This window comes from Narcine bancroftii, chromosome 9 (assembly GCF_036971445.1).
Source record: "Narcine bancroftii isolate sNarBan1 chromosome 9, sNarBan1.hap1, whole genome shotgun sequence".
Classification (NCBI taxonomy): domain Eukaryota; kingdom Metazoa; phylum Chordata; class Chondrichthyes; order Torpediniformes; family Narcinidae; genus Narcine; species Narcine bancroftii.
In genome coordinates, this window is record NC_091477.1 from 79,990,586 (window position 1) to 80,008,664 (window position 18,079).

General features: G+C 46.1%; 1 protein-coding gene across 1 annotated transcript in view; it reads right to left on the reverse strand.

The window, feature by feature from the left end:
* LOC138742321 (ephrin type-A receptor 3-like) overlaps positions 1-10,747 on the reverse strand; it is a 337,908-nt gene extending 327,161 nt beyond the window's left edge. Inside the window, exon 1 of the mRNA XM_069896585.1 lies at positions 10,615-10,747. Coding sequence (XP_069752686.1) covers positions 10,615-10,696 — 82 coding nt within the window. The 5' untranslated portion in view covers positions 10,697-10,747. The remainder of the gene's footprint in view (positions 1-10,614) is intronic.
* Between the last annotated feature and the right edge of the window lie 7,332 nt (positions 10,748-18,079).

Below are 18,079 nucleotides of genomic sequence, written 5' to 3' on the forward strand. Positions count from 1 at the left end.
TTCTTCAAGGATTGCAGCAAAATCAGCAGGGAAGAAGTTCAAGAGGGAATGCAGAAAATGAATTTTCAATGACATGTTGTACTTCATGTTTTTGTTTGCCTGAAGCAGGCTTAAAATAGGACAGGAAATTGCAAAAATAGGTAATATTTAAAAAGTGGTACATGATAGGAAAAATCTAAGGTGATTTTTGTGATCAATAGCCCAAATTTCATAAAATACACCTAGAAAAAGTATTCAGGAAGCAAAATCTTTGTTGTCCACTGTTATAGATAAACAGAGTGAAGAAGCAAGTAATGTTATGATCAACACTGAAGTGATCTTTTGGGTTACAGGGATGAGCATTGACATTTGACCTGTACCTAAGCAATATGGGTAACATTTATGGTTCCTGCCCCAGTCTGAGCACATACATTGGCATTAGTCCAAGCAGCTCAGTATTTCTATTAATTGATTCAGACTTAATGTTGTCTTCAGAAGGTGAACAGAAAACATATTGCAGAGTTTTTTTTATTAAATACAATTTTTTTCCTAATCATAAGGGAGCCACTTAATAGGAAACACCACATATCAGAAGTCAGAGCATTTCAAATATTGAAGGACATTCAGCAGTACACGGGCAGATTTGTACTACCTGGCCCAAGGTACTTCACTTACAGGCTGATCGTTAGTCCCCATTCAGAGGTGAAGCATTATAAATTTGCAAAATTTTTCTCTCATCTTACAAAGTTTACCGTTTAACTGAAAAAAATTGTCTGCATTTTATCTTGAAGAAGGAATAATCAATTACATTCCTCAACCCCGTTAGATACTGAAATACATTTTCGCTGAGAGTTCAATGGGGAATTCTGCTGTATTATGCAAGCGACGTGAAGCTTTCTACCCCAACTCCAGCATCTCATCAGCAACATCATATATATTACATTGATAAGCATGCCTTCAGCTGCCAGAGTCCCATTCTTTACAAATTTCTCTCCAATTTCCTCTAAGTATCATTACAGTTCAGCCCTCACTTTGGCTGAGCATTCTCACCTCCTTACTCTCCTGCCCTCATTCCAAGATGTTAGACCATTCAACTAGAAATGCATGCTTCTGTCAAAAACATAACCATATAACCAGGGATAGTATTTTGACACCATCAGAAGATACTGAAACTCAAGCAAGTTCATATGGCACTGGGAGAGGCAGTTAAGTGAATGAATGTGGGAAATTACCAAATCAGTTGGAAATTTAACTCTGCATGGATTACTCATGATGCCTCCCTTCTGTTTATCTTCGCCAGTATAAATACTAGAGGAAACTCAGGACAGAGACCATTAATTAAAACGGGTAAGAAAAATATAGAGAAATGAAAATAGACAAGAATGTATCAGAATGGGCACAAAGTCCTTGTAATAAAGGTTATTTTGTGAAGCGAAAAAACAGATTTCTTCCAAGATACTTGTGGGTAGTTGTTTTGTCAATGTTAATCTGGAACATACAGTCTGAGATGCACTACGCTTAGGAGGATTACCACTCCAGATGGGATGCTACAAACAGCAGAGACTAAAATTCAAGATAAAGAGAACCCAGGTTTCCGGTTCTTCATAACTGCTGAACACAGCAGTGTGCAGCTTGGAGGGCAGCTGCCTCAACACCAGGGACCCCTATAAAGTGGGGGGGGGGTGGGGGGGGAAAGAGGGAGAGCGCGCAAAAGGGAGAGGGCGCAAAAGGGAGAGGGCGCAAAAGGGAGAGGGCGCAAAAGGGAGAGGGCGCAAAAGGGAGAGGGCGCAAAAGGGAGAGGGCGCAAAAGGGAGAGGGCGCAAAAGGGAGAGGGCGCAAAAGGGAGAGGGCGCAAAAGGGAGAGGGCGCAAAAGGGAGAGGGCGCAAAAGGGAGAGGGCGCAAAAGGGAGAGGGCGCAAAAGGGAGAGGGCGCAAAAGGGAGAGGGCGCAAAAGGGAGAGGGCGCAAAAGGGAGAGGGCGCAAAAGGGAGAGGGCGCAAAAGGGAGAGGGCGCAAAAGGGAGAGGGCGCAAAAGGGAGAGGGCGCAAAAGGGAGAGGGCGCAAAAGGGAGAGGGCGCAAAAGGGAGAGGGCGCAAAAGGGAGAGGGCGCAAAAGGGAGAGGGCGCAAAAGGGAGAGGGCGCAAAAGGGAGAGGGCGCAAAAGGGAGAGGGCGCAAAAGGGAGAGGGCGCAAAAGGGAGAGGGCGCAAAAGGGAGAGGGCGCAAAAGGGAGAGGGCGCAAAAGGGAGAGGGCGCAAAAGGGAGAGGGCGCAAAAGGGAGAGGGCGCAAAAGGGAGAGGGCGCAAAAGGGAGAGGGCGCAAAAGGGAGAGGGCGCAAAAGGGAGAGGGCGCAAAAGGGAGAGGGCGCAAAAGGGAGAGGGCGCAAAAGGGAGAGGGCGCAAAAGGGAGAGGGCGCAAAAGGGAGAGGGCGCAAAAGGGAGAGGGCGCAAAAGGGAGAGGGCGCAAAAGGGAGAGGGCGCAAAAGGGAGAGGGCGCAAAAGGGAGAGGGCGCAAAAGGGAGAGGGCGCAAAAGGGAGAGGGCGCAAAAGGGAGAGGGCGCAAAAGGGAGAGGGCGCAAAAGGGAGAGGGCGCAAAAGGGAGAGGGCGCAAAAGGGAGAGGGCGCAAAAGGGAGAGGGCGCAAAAGGGAGAGGGCGCAAAAGGGAGAGGGCGCAAAAGGGAGAGGGCGCAAAAGGGAGAGGGCGCAAAAGGGAGAGGGCGCAAAAGGGAGAGGGCGCAAAAGGGAGAGGGCGCAAAAGGGAGAGGGCGCAAAAGGGAGAGGGCGCAAAAGGGAGAGGGCGCAAAAGGGAGAGGGCGCAAAAGGGAGAGGGCGCAAAAGGGAGAGGGCGCAAAAGGGAGAGGGCGCAAAAGGGAGAGCGCGCAAAAGGGAGAGGGCGCAAAAGGGAGAGCGCGCAAAAGGGAGAGCGCGCAAAAGGGAGAGCGCGCAAAAGGGAGAGCGCGCAAAAGGGAGAGCGCGCAAAAGGGAGAGCGCGCAAAAGGGAGAGCGCGCAAAAGGGAGAGCGCGCAAAAGGGAGAGCGCGCAAAAGGGAGAGCGCGCAAAAGGGAGAGCGCGCAAAAGGGAGAGCGCGCAAAAGGGAGAGCGCGCAAAAGGGAGAGCGCGCAAAAGGGAGAGCGCGCAAAAGGGAGAGCGCGCAAAAGGGAGAGCGCGCAAAAGGGAGAGCGCGCAAAAGGGAGAGCGCGCAAAAGGGAGAGCGCGCAAAAGGGAGAGCGCGCAAAAGGGAGAGCGCGCAAAAGGGAGAGCGCGCAAAAGGGAGAGCGCGCAAAAGGGAGAGCGCGCAAAAGGGAGAGCGCGCAAAAGGGAGAGCGCGCAAAAGGGAGAGCGCGCAAAAGGGAGAGCGCGCAAAAGGGAGAGCGCGCAAAAGGGAGAGCGCGCAAAAGGGAGAGCGCGCAAAAGGGAGAGCGCGCAAAAGGGAGAGCGCGCAAAAGGGAGAGCGCGCAAAAGGGAGAGCGCGCAAAAGGGAGAGCGCGCAAAAGGGAGAGCGCGCAAAAGGGAGAGCGCGCAAAAGGGAGAGCGCGCAAAAGGGAGAGCGCGCAAAAGGGAGAGCGCGCAAAAGGGAGAGCGCGCAAAAGGGAGAGCGCGCAAAAGGGAGAGCGCGCAAAAGGGAGAGCGCGCAAAAGGGAGAGCGCGCAAAAGGGAGAGCGCGCAAAAGGGAGAGCGCGCAAAAGGGAGAGCGCGCAAAAGGGAGAGCGCGCAAAAGGGAGAGCGCGCAAAAGGGAGAGCGCGCAAAAGGGAGAGCGCGCAAAAGGGAGAGCGCGCAAAAGGGAGAGCGCGCAAAAGGGAGAGCGCGCAAAAGGGAGAGCGCGCAAAAGGGAGAGCGCGCAAAAGGGAGAGCGCGCAAAAGGGAGAGCGCGCAAAAGGGAGAGCGCGCAAAAGGGAGAGCGCGCAAAAGGGAGAGCGCGCAAAAGGGAGAGCGCGCAAAAGGGAGAGCGCGCAAAAGGGAGAGCGCGCAAAAGGGAGAGCGCGCAAAAGGGAGAGCGCGCAAAAGGGAGAGCGCGCAAAAGGGAGAGCGCGCAAAAGGGAGAGCGCGCAAAAGGGAGAGCGCGCAAAAGGGAGAGCGCGCAAAAGGGAGAGCGCGCAAAAGGGAGAGCGCGCAAAAGGGAGAGCGCGCAAAAGGGAGAGCGCGCAAAAGGGAGAGCGCGCAAAAGGGAGAGCGCGCAAAAGGGAGAGCGCGCAAAAGGGAGAGCGCGCAAAAGGGAGAGCGCGCAAAAGGGAGAGCGCGCAAAAGGGAGAGCGCGCAAAAGGGAGAGCGCGCAAAAGGGAGAGCGCGCAAAAGGGAGAGCGCGCAAAAGGGAGAGCGAGCAAAAGGGAGAGCGAGCAAAAGGGAGAGCGAGCAAAAGGGAGAGCGTGCAAAAGGGAGAGCGAGCAAAAGGGAGAGCGAGCAAAAGGGAGAGCGAGCAAAAGGGAGAGCGAGCAAAAGGGAGAGCGTGCAAAAGGGAGAGCGAGCAAAAGGGAGAGCGAGCAAAAGGGAGAGCGAGCAAAAGGGAGAGCGAGCAAAAGGGAGAGCGAGCAAAAGGGAGAGCGAGCAAAAGGGAGAGAAAATGAGGAGAGAGAGACCTCTGAGTTCCTGGGTGAAAATGATAACTGGATAGAATTTTTAAAAAGGGATTAGAGTAATTTAGGATTAAGTCAACATAGATTTGATGGGCTTAAAGGTCTGTTTCCATGATGCCCATCTCCAACTCCATGGCTGCCAATACAGTATAATGCAGGTCATACTGTTATGGGTTGAAATGAACATGTGCAGAAAATTAATGACTGAGCTCATCCTCTGTGGATTGAATTCACATGTACTGAATGTTGTCACTGAGGCTGTGTGTATAGCTGTGATTATCAATAGTTCTGGGTGGGGGAAGAGCTTAGTGTCAGTCTCAGCTACATCAACTCAGATGACACAGTGGTGTAGCAGCCAGTGATGTTGCCTCACAGCTCGAGATACCTGGTTTTGATCCTGACTGCAGACGTTGTGTGGAGTTTTCTCTCTGCCCTTGTGATCGTGTGGACTTCCCCCAGTATACTGTTTTTTTTTCTCCCACATATGCAAGATGCATCAGCATGTTAATTGGCTACAATGAATTGTTCTTCAGTGGAAATTCATGGTGAATGAATCAAAGAGGAATTGATAGCCATATGTGAGAGAACAAGTTGTAGGAGAAAAGAGAATAAAGAGAGTGAGAGTGGGACTGATGAGGTTGTTCTACAAGAATGGCACTGGGCTGACAGCCTTCTTCTCTGCATTAATAAATAAGGGCCTTCCTTACCAGCTAAGTTCAATGATACAATGTGAAGGGAATTAATATTGTTTGAAAAGACCAGCCTTCAGCACAAAAGGCCAATTGTACACTTGTTCTTCAACGTATTGCACCACTGAACCATTAAGAAACATTCACATTTATCAATAGATGTAGATTCCACCCTTAAAGTCTCAGTGGCACTTCAACCCTATAGCAAGATGCAAATAAGGAGATGTTGGAGAAATACAGGATTCATGGATGGAAATGGTCAGTCAATGTTTCAGATTCCAACCCTTTATCAAGACTAAAATAGGAAGGAGTCAAGTATATCAAGAGGGAAAGGAGCTGGAGTCATTGAGCAGAAGGTGCAAGAGGTGGAAAGAGACCAATGGGAAGGGAAGAGGAGGAGTTAAACAGAAAAGTAAGAAGAGGAGTTGGTAAAGAAGAGATGGAAACAATGGAGCCAGAAAGAGGTTGGGGAGGGGGGCATCTAAAATTGGAAGAATAAACATTGCCAAAAGGAGTTGAGTTGTTCCTCTGTTTAGTTTGGCCCCACCCTGGCAATAGATGAGGCAGAGGACAGACAAGTGTTATTTCTTGGCTAAGATTTAATCTCAACCCCACAAAGAAGCATGATATCACTTTGAGAAGAATAGGCAATTTTCCCTGATGTCCTAGCCAATATTTAACCTCTTACCAACACCAGTAAAAACAAACCTTGAGCACAGTGGTTCTCAACCTTTATCTTTCCACTCACGTACCACCTTAAGTATTCCCTATGCCACAGATGCTGTGATTAGTAAGGGATTGCTGAAAGGAGTACGTGGCTGGGAAGAAAAAGTTTGAAAACCACTGTTTTAATTGTACCTATGTGACAGATTATGTTATATTTTATATTATGTATAGGTATGTTTTTGGAAGATAAATTGTGGGTTTTTTTTAAGTGTAGGACACAAACAAACACTTCACAACAAAGATCTCATTTAAAATGCCAGAGCTCTGCTCAAGTCAGACAGTCCAGGCTTCCAGTGTCTTTGTAAAGACAATAGAAACTGCTTTGCTGAAGGACTTCACAAGTACATATTAATTGGACATGGTGTGGAGTAATGGATTATTGTTTTGGAAAGCAACAGATGAATGAACTCAGAAGATTGGGTCCGGTGCCGCAGTCTGTCAGAATGCAGTTTGCTGTTCTAAGAGGGTCATGAGGTTTTCTGACACAGAGCAGAGAGAGAGAATCACCTGGAAAACCTTGATGGGGCAAGCATCTTCAGCAAGACACTGAAGTGGGTGATCAGAAAGAATCAGTTTGTGTCAAACTGATAACCAACAAGAACCTTCCTGAGTGGCAACCATTTACCTTTCAAGCACCAAAGCCTAGTGAAGATTCATAAATATTAATTTCTGTGCACCATATAAGATTTGCCTGATAATGATGAACTTGGAAGAGTGAAGAAGTGAGTTTGGACGGTGAATCAGAACTTTTCTGAACTTACATACACATTACATACACGTGCACTTAGAATTAGAAGGGGATGAAGTTAATAGCAATAAGTTAAAGTTTGATCCTGTTTTCATGTTTAAAGAAAATTAAAAGCAAATTTTGTTTAAGTAACCATTTGTCATAGTGAATTTCTATTGCTGCTGGGTTTGGGGGTCCTCTGGGCTTGTCACACCTAATTGACTCGTTATGCGCACAGTTTCATAACTCCAAAGGAAATGGGCCAATGACAATTTTTCTCCAGCAAAATATTTCAGTAACAATTGGGTCTAGAGCAGTGATTCTCAACCTTCCCTTCCAACTCACATGTCACCTTAAGCAATCCCTTACCAATCACAGAGGACCAATGGCATGGGGATTACTTAAGTAGTATGTGAGTGGAAAGCAAAAGGTTGAGAACCACTGCTCTAGCAGATTGTTTGTTGCTCCAGATTCCAGCAGCTACATCTCTCTCATTAAAATAGAGTACCTGCTTCCTATCACTGTGCTATTTCATGAAAAATGCCAGCTATGCAACAACAATGTACATCTCGAGAACATGAGATGCACGATGCAAATTGAACGTACTCCGTTTGTACCACTGCTTAGTTCACATCAATATTCTGGTCTGTCATACCAAATGGGTGGGGACTGAATGTGACAACAGATTGGTTGAGTAAATGTACCACAGTACAGATGAGCAGCATGAACCACTTCACTTCTTGTTTTCAGCACTGAACTTTGCTGACCTCATCCCAGCAGCGCAGCTGTGGAGCCACATCCCTAATATCGGGGGGAAAAGATCCACAATTCCTACTCTAAAACACCATGGAATCTCCCTGTACACTCAGCAAACCAAAGGGCATGGTGGGACTTTGATCCTTCTAGTTTTACTGCCCTGCTAATCACTAAGTTCTTGCACAGGCCAGTGCAAGGTGGGAGTGGGAGATGTTCTGTAAATACAAGCTTCAATGACACGAGTGTCAAAAAGTGGGATCAAAATCTGGTGAAATCAACCATAAGAATCAGTCATTCTTTAGATTAACTGACCCAAAATCAAGTTTTGTCTTTAAAATGTGAGGTAATAAATGAGATGCTGTGGATGTACTCTGCCTCGTTGAGCTGGATTCCACCTCTGCCTTTGTGAAATTATGCATTGTCGTCACCAAGCGCAAGGCTAACCATTAACTATGTGTCAGCAGACACTGAAAGGGCTGATTTGCTAGAACCTAACAATTCCCAACTACCAGTCACTATGAAAGGTAACATGCATGTGCAGGCCACTTCTGGCAGTGGCATCACTAGGGTTGGTGTCACCCTGTGCAGTAACTCATGGCTCATGGTGTCATTTACCCCCCCCCCCTCCCCCCACACCCACTCCATGGACCTCCTCCCATACCAGACCATACAGAATCCTTAGTAATGTTTTTTGTAATGTTTCTCGTTAATCGTAATTCCCATATATCACTGAATGTAAGGGAGATGAGATAAACAACTAGCAAAATTAAAATGACACCTTTTAATTACAATATCATAGACACAGCCTAAATATATTTAGTTACATATAGTTAGTGAAAATTCAGTAAGAAAACAATAGAATTAGAAATAAAAACATTTAAGAACTACATCAAAATTATGATTTTTAACTTGAAACTTTGTTACATTCTCAAAAAAATTATTGATATAGATTCACAAATACTAATTACCACAGTATTGCAGTGCAAACAACCAGAAAATTTTACAAAGGCAACAACTATAAAAACGCCAGCTGCAATGAAAACAGCAGCGCGTGCTCGCAGCGCGTGCAGACAAAACCACATGGTACAAAGCATCACTGTAATTGGGTAACTGACAGCTCAGACCAGAGTGCATTGAAAGGTTCAAAAAGTAAATTAGCAAAGAGTTTTAGCCTTGTAGGTATATTGATACATGCAAGATGTGCTTACAAAAAATGTTTTTGTTCTAAAAACAAATTGCAGGGATATTTTTATACAAAAAAACCCCACATTTCTGCTGAAACACTTCACAAAAATGTTATAGCCAGTCATTTTGGTGTCATCCAGTGTGGTCCGCACCACCCTAGTGATGCCATTTTGGTGTCACCCAGTGTGGTCCGCACCATCCTAGTGATGCCATTTTGGTGTCACCCAGTGTGGTCCGCACCACCCTAGTGATGCCATTTTGGTGTCACCCAGTGTGGTCCGCACCACCCTAGTGATGCCATTTTGGTGTCACCCAGTGTGGTCCGCACCACCCTAGTGATGCCATTTTGGTGTCACCCAGTGTGGTCCGCACCACCCTAGTGATGCCATTTTGGTGTCACCCAGTGTGGTCCGCACCACCCTAGTGATGCCATTTTGGTGTCACCCAGTGTGGTCCGCACCACCCTGGTGATGCCATTTTGGTGTCACCCAGTGTGGTCCGCACCATCCTAGTGATGCCATTTTGGTGTCACCCAGTGTGGTCCGCACCACCCTAGTGATGCCATTGACTTTTGCCTACTATTGCCCAAGGTTTAGAGGCAGAGCCACACATGGCATCGTTCAGGAACCCAGGTTAACCTCCAAATTAGAAATAAGAAAAAAAAAATGACTGGGTACTTTGCTGCTGTTTGCCATTTAATGAGATCATGGAGACTTCAATTGCTATTAGCATCCCTGGCTTGGAAATTGGAACAGCAAAAAAATGCAGGTTCGCCTTCAGCTGCAAGCTCACCGATGCTCTCTGGTGACCCCTACTGGACTTGAGGTGGAACAGGAGGTGGCTTTCAACTTGACCCACTACTCTCCGAGAAAGTGAACGGCGGCCCTTGGCCGATACCGCGGATGGATGGAGAGCTGCTCTCCGGACCTCAAGCCTCCATCCTCAGATGGGATAGAGGAGTAAATCTGGAAACGGGTAACGGCGAATGTCTTTAAAAAAATAACATCAGCTTCTCTTTTGTCCAGTAAAATTAAGGGGGTCTGCAGCTTTAAGAGCCAGGCTGCAAGATTCAGTCCTTTGACTATCAGCGAATAACCAGGTTTCCAGCAATAAAATATTGTGCAAAAAAAAGTGGAGTGCTTAAATGTCAGAAACATTGAATAACGTTTCCAAGAGATTGTAATAACAAATTGATGGTATTTTTTTTTAAAAAAAGAGAATCAGAATGTTAAAAACTCACTAATAGAGGCGACAGAATTGATTCCAACCAGCGTTGGGAAGACGAGAAAGGTCGCCGCCTTGTGTCTCCCGGCATCTGTGCGTGTTCGCTGGTACAGGAGAGAGAGGGAGAGGACACCCGCACCAGACAGGATGGGTGCTCAGTCAAGTGAGTGCACAATGCCAGGGACCAACTGGAAGGCATTCCATCTTCTCAAGCGCTTCGAATCTCGCTGACTTTCACTGATCAGACAAATGATGTCGTCTGCATGCCCCCCCCACCAAAGGCAAACTGCCCCAACGATGCAACTCTAAAGGTGCTGTCGTCACCAGGTTCATCGTTAACAGGATCCCAGGTGATGCTATTTAAGGGGTATCTATGGCCACAGCAGACTCTGTTGGGGAAATGTTACTTAATTATGGCTTCACAGGCAAAACGGGTCCAAGAAATCCTTACCCGTCCCCCCCCCCCCCCACGCCCAATCCTCAAGGTTATTTCTTACCCACTTCTCACAAACTTTCAGATCTACCAACCAGTGACCAACGCTGCAATTTCCCAATTGCGAAAAGGAACAACTGCTCCGAGGGCCACTGGTATTTCGCAGCCCCGGTGCGAAACCCGCCTTGTAATTCCTGGTGCAGCGTTTAACGGGCAATTTATGATTGGGTTCACGTTTCAATTCATCGCAAAAGAATGCCCAGAGCCCGTGTCGTCAACTTTCTACCCCTCTTCCCAATGTTAATGGTCACCTGGAGTGCAACTTACCCTCGTTAGCCGGGTATTTTCGGGCGGCATGACTGGTGAGGAGGAAGAGGAGTAAAGGATAAATCCATCGCTGGAGAGCCATTTTAGTCCGCCAGAGCCTGCATCCCTTCTTTAAAGTTACTGAGCGCTTACTAGAGAGAGATGGAAGCGGAGAAACTGCAGAAGGAGGCACCAGCAACGTCTCCGCTGTCAATCACACGGCTGGCTCACTCGACTCCCACCTTAAAGGGACAACACCCCCCCCCCCCCCTCCCCAGCAGGGCTTCAAGAGCCATGGCAGCGATCGGACAGAAAGGTGCAAGGAAGAAGTGGGACATAATCAAAGTGAGAGTTGACGTAGAAGGATTACATGGGGGCATATAACTTTTGACGTGAGATGAGGGTGGATGGTTTACTTCGTCTTGTGCTAAAAAGTGTGTATTTGGCTTGTGGATCTTGTTCAATAAAATGCTGTTCTTGAGAGGTGGTATCAAAGATGCGTCACTCCCAGCAGGAGTGCAAAAGCAAGAATTATAATCTCATAAAAATTAATTCACAAATTGGCGGGATGTTCTGTGAGAGTATTTTTGTCTGAACGTTGGAGAATACGGAAGGGCCACCATTAGAATTAGTGCCTTTAATAGTAGATCCGATGAGATGTAGTCCGGATCATTAAACCAGATCGCGTCCCTTTAGCCATCACTCACTTTATTTTAAATGTGTGAGCGTCTCCGTCCTGACTACCATTATTTGAAGTTTCCCCGCATCGCACTCCAGCACCAAGGGGGGGAGGGCTTAGCGACACGTCTGAGTATCTGGGGGGAAACAATTGGAATCACAGCTTCCAGCAAAAAATAATGTGACCATACGGATGTCGCATTTTAAAGCCTATTTCTACAGCGTCACCTTTGCGCGAAAGGTACGCGGGGGAATAATTATTCAGCTGGAGGTGGGACGCTCAACGGGACAGAAACCAGTTCTTGCATCTATACCATCCCAACGCGTTTCACAGGGTTTTTATGGTAAGGAGAGTCACTCCTATCATGGAGCCTCTGTGCGGAAAAAAACTCGGTGCTCCCGCAATCGTACAGCATGTTTTTGTACCAGTCCCTCCGGGTGGGACGTTCAGGTCTCCAGCGGCGAGGGCCGCAGCTGATGCGACGTGTTCGTACATTAACACTCCTATTAAACCTAGAAAGTGCAATAAGCTCTTCTCATAATTGAAGACATTTCACCGTTTTCCTTTCCATTGTAGTTTCAAATGATTTGGGAAATGCCCTGTCTTTGTGCACAGCGACTCAGACTACGGGAAGTTGGCACCGTCGTTCCCCGGGGATGCGCCTGTTTTGTCACCGGGGTGGGGTGGGAAATGCCTGCCGACCTCCAGTCTAAAGCTGTAACCTCTGTTGTGGTTGAGCGGACATAGGTAACGCGGTTTACTTTTCTGTTATTCCAATGATAAAAATGTGCTTTTTATACCCCCGCCCCAACCCCAAAGGCCCGAGCACCTCCCCTTGCGGTGAGCAAGTGACGACCGACGAAAAGATACATTGTCCACGTGGTCCACCGGTAACTTGTCGCGATCGAGGAGGATTGGTGAAAATTGATACATGGGGTTGCGGCACGTGACCGCGGCTCCGGGGTGTGGCGGTTTGTGGGGAGGTGGTGTACCTGTGCGGCCAGGTACATTGCCAAGGTGTACGTTAGCAGACCCGAGGATGAAGCCCTGCACCGAGGGTGAAGGAACGCTTCCATAGATTTGACACGTTTCGGTAATTTTAGTTGCCAGTCGGAAATCGGTGCTCTGAGATTAATAAGGGTATGTGAGTGGGAAGAGAAGGTTGAGTATCACTGCTCTGGACCCATTAGTTACTGAAATAGTTTGAGAAAAATTTTCATTGGCCCATTTCCTTTGGAATTATGAAACCGTGCACATAATGAGTCAAAGAGGTACGATTAAAACGGTGGTTTTCAAATTTGTTCTTTCCACCCACATACCACTCATAAGCAATCCCTTACTAATCACAGAGCACCGATGGCATAGGGATTACTTAAAATGGTATGTGAGTTGGGGGGGGGGGGGGGGGTGGGGGGGGGAGCAGTTTGAAAACCACTGAGGTTCTCCAAGCTGTGTTTTTAAAAAAAAATCCAAGTAAATATATGTAATTGATATCAATAAATAAAGCTGGCTATTAAATGACATCAGATAGCGGGGTTCCAAATTCTAGGTGATTTTATTTTGCATCAACTTTATGATTTTAACGATTAACACTTTGCATTATTTGAGGAAATGGCGTGTGACACTTTCAGACTGCCAGGAGATTTGATCTGTGTGAGCTCGGAGTGATCTGCCCATTAAAGCTGTTTTCAGTGAAAAGGCTGCAAAGTTGTGCTTCGAGGCAATTTGATCAATTCAGGTATTAGTGTTAAACATGCAAGAGGTCCATGTGTTTGAACTCATTAAAAATAAACTGGAAATCGTAGGACATAGGTCGGAAGAACCTACTCTTGTTACAAATCGAGTTCTGCATCACGCTCGTGTACTGTATTAGCTTTAAGGACGTTTGGTGTTAACCATCGGATGGGCTCACAACGATTGCACAGGCAGTATTTTGGTTGGAAAAAAAGATTAGAGAGTTTCCATTTCCAATAACCTTAAAGGAAAGCACGATGCCAGTGACAAAGAGCAGAATTTTGTTTTGTTCCCATATTACAGCCTTGCAGCTTAGAGTGTGCTATTCTATGAAGGAGTTATCTCGCATTTTCTACTCCCCTACTCTAGTACTCACACCACCTCATATTCCAGGGTATACATCATCAGGAAATGTATTTTTTCACCATTTTACCATTATTCCTTTTTGTGCAGATCCTGCAGGGACTCCGCATATTTATTCATTTTCTTGGACCTGGGCACTTCTGGCTAATTCGGGATGTATTGCTTATTCCTCATGCACTTGATTCCCCCAACTTAACTGCTGTGATCTCTTGGCTGTGGGCTGTGCTGATGGGGAGGGAGTTCAGAAATTTAGGCCCAGCAACGAAGAAGGACATATGATGAAATTGCAAGTCAACATGGTGGGTAACTTGGTGGCGAATCTGCCAGTGGAGATGTAACTTATGGTAGTTACTTATGGTAGATGCCTTTGGGACGTCCCATTGAAGGGAGATGCATGAAGAATGACCTTGTATTCAATGTCACCAAAACTTAGGAAGGGAAAGCTGGAGGTGTACAATCCAGTGATAATTGAGGGATCAAAGCTGAACAGGGTGTGCAAATAAGTTCCTGGGAGTCACTATCTTGGAAGGTCTTTCCTGGTCCAAACACACTAATGACGTCATGAAGAATGCATGTCAGGGTGGAGGTTTGTATGACATGGGAAACCCTGGCAAATTTCTACAGATGAGTGTTGGAAATTGTGCTGACTGGCTGGATCATGGTCTGGGGTGGGAGCACCAATACCCCTGAGTATAAAGCCCTCCAAAAGGTAGTGGACACAGCCCAGGTTATCACAGGCAAAAACCCTCCCCACTGCCATCTGAGAGCAGCAGCAGCATCAAGGATCCACACAACCCAACACATGCTCTGTTCACTGCAGAAATAGAATCTCAGGATGGTATGTACTCTAACAATACATCTGAAATAGCCTAGCCAAGTAAATGCAGTGCAGTCTATAGATTGTGGACACTGTACCCACATTGGTGTGGAAGGAAAGTACATTGAGGTTTCTTGAGGGAGAGGCAATCAAACTGGCTGCTTTGTCCTAGAAGGTGTCAAGCTGCTTGATTATTGTTAGAATTACATTCATGAATCATAGAGTATTCTGTTGTGGGATTGTCAAGAGATGATTTGCATCCTGTGAGTGTATTAGGTGGCCGGTCCAGTTCATTTTCTGATTAATGTTGACCCCCAGGATTCCCAGGATGTTGTGTCATCAATGGAAGTGCAATTGAACATCAAGGATGCATATTTAGACTTTTCCCTCTTGGAGGTTATCATTGTCTGCACAGTTTTGAAATAGATTTGTTCTTCCTTGTTTTCTCAGCAGTTTGTGAATAGAAATTAATACATTCAACCATCAGGTAATATCCTCACTTGCGACATTAATAGTAAAAAGAGTAGCTTTGAAGAAATAGTGGAAAGTAATTGGGCACAAGGTCTTAGGATCTGTTGCAGTCATGTCCTGCTGTTGAGGATGGTTGGCCTTTAATAACACTGGACAATGAAAATTTTGCTTCCTGAACACTTGAGGGTGTATTTTCTGGATTTTGGACTGCTGATCACAAAAATAACCTTAAGCGTTTCCTATCACATATCGTTTTTCTTAAAATAACATTAGTCTTCAAGTATATTGCCCACAACACCATCTGCTTTGGTCAGTCCAACCATGCCTAGATGTGGACTTGGTGCAGGCCTAATTGTTTTCTTAGGCCTAGATGTGCTTATTCAGGATAGATGCAGACAAGCTATAAAAGCAGCTCACATATACAGATGTTGTGCATTACATTGATTATAGATGAAGGCATATTGATGCACATTTTTCAGGCAATAGCATAGTGGGTCTACTTATCAATAGCATTTATTGTCGTCAGAAAGATTCATTACAGCAGAAATGTCTTGTCAGTGTTGCCATAGCTGCAATACGTTCTGTCACATTTGTGGCACATGTTCGTGTAAGGCTCAAGGACGCAATGCGAGTGCACTTACTAAGAAAGCCAAAGAGCTTGACTTTGGTTGTAAAATTGGTGACCAAGACAAACCCTGCATTCTTGGCATTTGTTGTGCTACTTGTTCAGTCAACTTGAGAGCTTTGCTCAGAGATACTCAGAATTCAGTGCCATAAATTCCACAAAAGTTAATTTAATGCTTTGCCAACTTTCTATTTGATACCGCAAATCTTTTATCTTTGTGTTTAGCCTGAAGTGATGCCCAGTTTTTAACAAGAAGCAAACCTTTTGTTGGAAAAAAATGTCCAATCTAAACATGATTCATTAGCATATGTGGATGATATACTTCAAGCTTTTGAAGTATTTTCCTGTTCACACCCATTTTCTTGAGTTCTACCAGAGATCCTTAATCCCACACTCAGGCGGAAACAGCAATGGGTCAAGGACGTTTACAGTCATCCAACCACTTGAATCTTGTTAAAAGGCTGCTTATTTTATCCCTAGAGTTGGTTCAGTCACTATTTCATGTTGACCCCTGTCATGATAATGAATATGCATGAGATGTATGCAGATAGAGGTTGAGGTATTAACCTGATCGAAGTGAGAGGGCATGCGAGTGTTGTATGCAGACAAAATGGAGGAATAATGGAAGCAGAGAAATAAAGACACGCTGATGTTCAACAGGTAAATCGTGTTGATGGTGTTATCAATTTCACATTTCGGGCCACAAATGTGACATTGGCGACGAGGATAAACATTTTGGATTTTGAATCTGTGGCTTTGAGCTGGAACATTTCATCATGGCAGTCACTGGTGCTGAATTTCTAGCACTTCGCGGTGTTCCTCATTTTGACCCGACGGGCGATGCAAGCACTGTAAGCGTGAAGTGGAAGGCATGGTTTGAAGAGTTCGAAGCTTACGCCGACAGTCGTGGCCTATTTCTCGATGGGAGTACGGCGGAGCAGAAAGCGCAGCGGAGGGTGTTACTTCTCTTCACCGCAGGACCTGCAGTTCAGGAAACTTTTAAGATGCTTTCGAATACTGGAAGGAAGGAGGAATACCAGAAAGCTGTAGATGCATTGAATGCACGTTATGTAGTGACACCGAATGCCACATTTCAACGCCATTTGTTTCGCAAAACAAAACAGGAAGATGGGGAAACGGTCGCCCAGTACGTGACGAGATTGCGACAACTGTCTGTTGGATGCAATTACGTGGCAGCTGATTTGGACAACCAGTTATTGGATCAAGTCGTGCAGCATTGCAGATCAGACAAACTCAGAAGGCGATTGCTGGAAAAAGGGGGTGAGTTGAAACTTACCAATACTTTAGCAATTGCTGCTGCATTAGAGGCTGTTGAGGGGCAATTTCATACCATGAAACTGAAAGACAACTCAAGCCAGCCCAGTAAAGACAAAGTTTGTCAACAAGTAAATAGGCTCTCGCATAGCCATAGCCAGCCAAGAAATATGCCGATACGTGACTTGGAGTGTTACAGATGTGCAGACAGAGGTCATTTTGGAAAAGACCCATGCTGCCCAGCAAAAGGCAAAGTTTGTAGAAAGTGTGGAGGTAAAGACCACTTTGCAAAGAAGTGCAAAAGCAAGTCAAATGCAAACCAGAATGGGAAGAGTACAGCTTCTAAGGGCAAAGCTTGGGGGAAAGGAAAGTCTCCTGGAAAGAAAGGCACTATTCGCCATATAGAAGGTGACCCAGAAAGTGAGGATGATGACGACAACCAGGATGGGCAGAAATACTATCAGTTTACATTGAATGATGACTATCATGAGAAAGTCCCAGTGATAATGGTGATGTGACAGTTCCGGTCATTGTAGACTCAGGCAGTGACAGTAATGTAATTGACCGACACTTATGGGAGAAATTGAAAAAAAAAAGATCATTTGTACGTCAAATAAGTGTTCAAAGAAACTGTATCCATACACAGCAACCAAGCCATTGCAGACCATTGGATGTTTCACTGCGACTGTTGAAGGTGGTGACAAGCACACCGAAGCAGAGTTTGTTGTCATAGATGAGAGGGGAGAACCATTGCTGAGTAGACGCACGGTGCAAGATCTGGCAATACTTCATATTGGAGCTCGTGTCAATTCAGTTCAGTCTTACGAGGATATGAAGCAAGAATTCCCCGCAGTTTTCCAGGGAGTAGGAAAGCTGAAAGGTCGACAACTAAAGCTAACAGTGGACAAAACGGTCAAACCCAAGGCATAACCAGTGCGCAGAACCCCATGTGGACTTCATGGGAAGGTCGAGGCCAAAATCAAAGAGTTGATTGAGCAAGACATTATTGAACCTGTAGAACATTGAACGCAATGGGTCAGCCCAGTAGTGATTGTGCCCAAACTAAATGGTGACATGAGACTGTGAGTTGATATGAGGATGGCCAATGAAGCTATAATTCGAGAACAACACCTGATACCAACAGTAGAAGAAGTACTCCAGGAGTTAACAACTAGTCAGGTGTTCTCAAAAATTAATTTAAAATGGGGCTATCATCAACGAGAGCTGGACCCAGAATCCAGGAACGTGACAACATTTGTGACTCACTGTGGATTGTACCAGTACAAGAGGCTATCGTTCGGCATCAATGCAGCTCCTGAGATCTACCAGTACGAAATCCATCGAGTGATTCAAGGCATTCCTGGAGTCGCCAACATTTCTGATGACATCATAGTCCATGCGGCTACACAGGAAGAGCATGACAGATGGTTGAGGATTGTGCTACCCAGACTAAAGGGGGAAGGCCTTACTGTGAATGGAGACAAGTGCCAGTTCAGTGTCTCAGAGATGGACTTCATGGGAC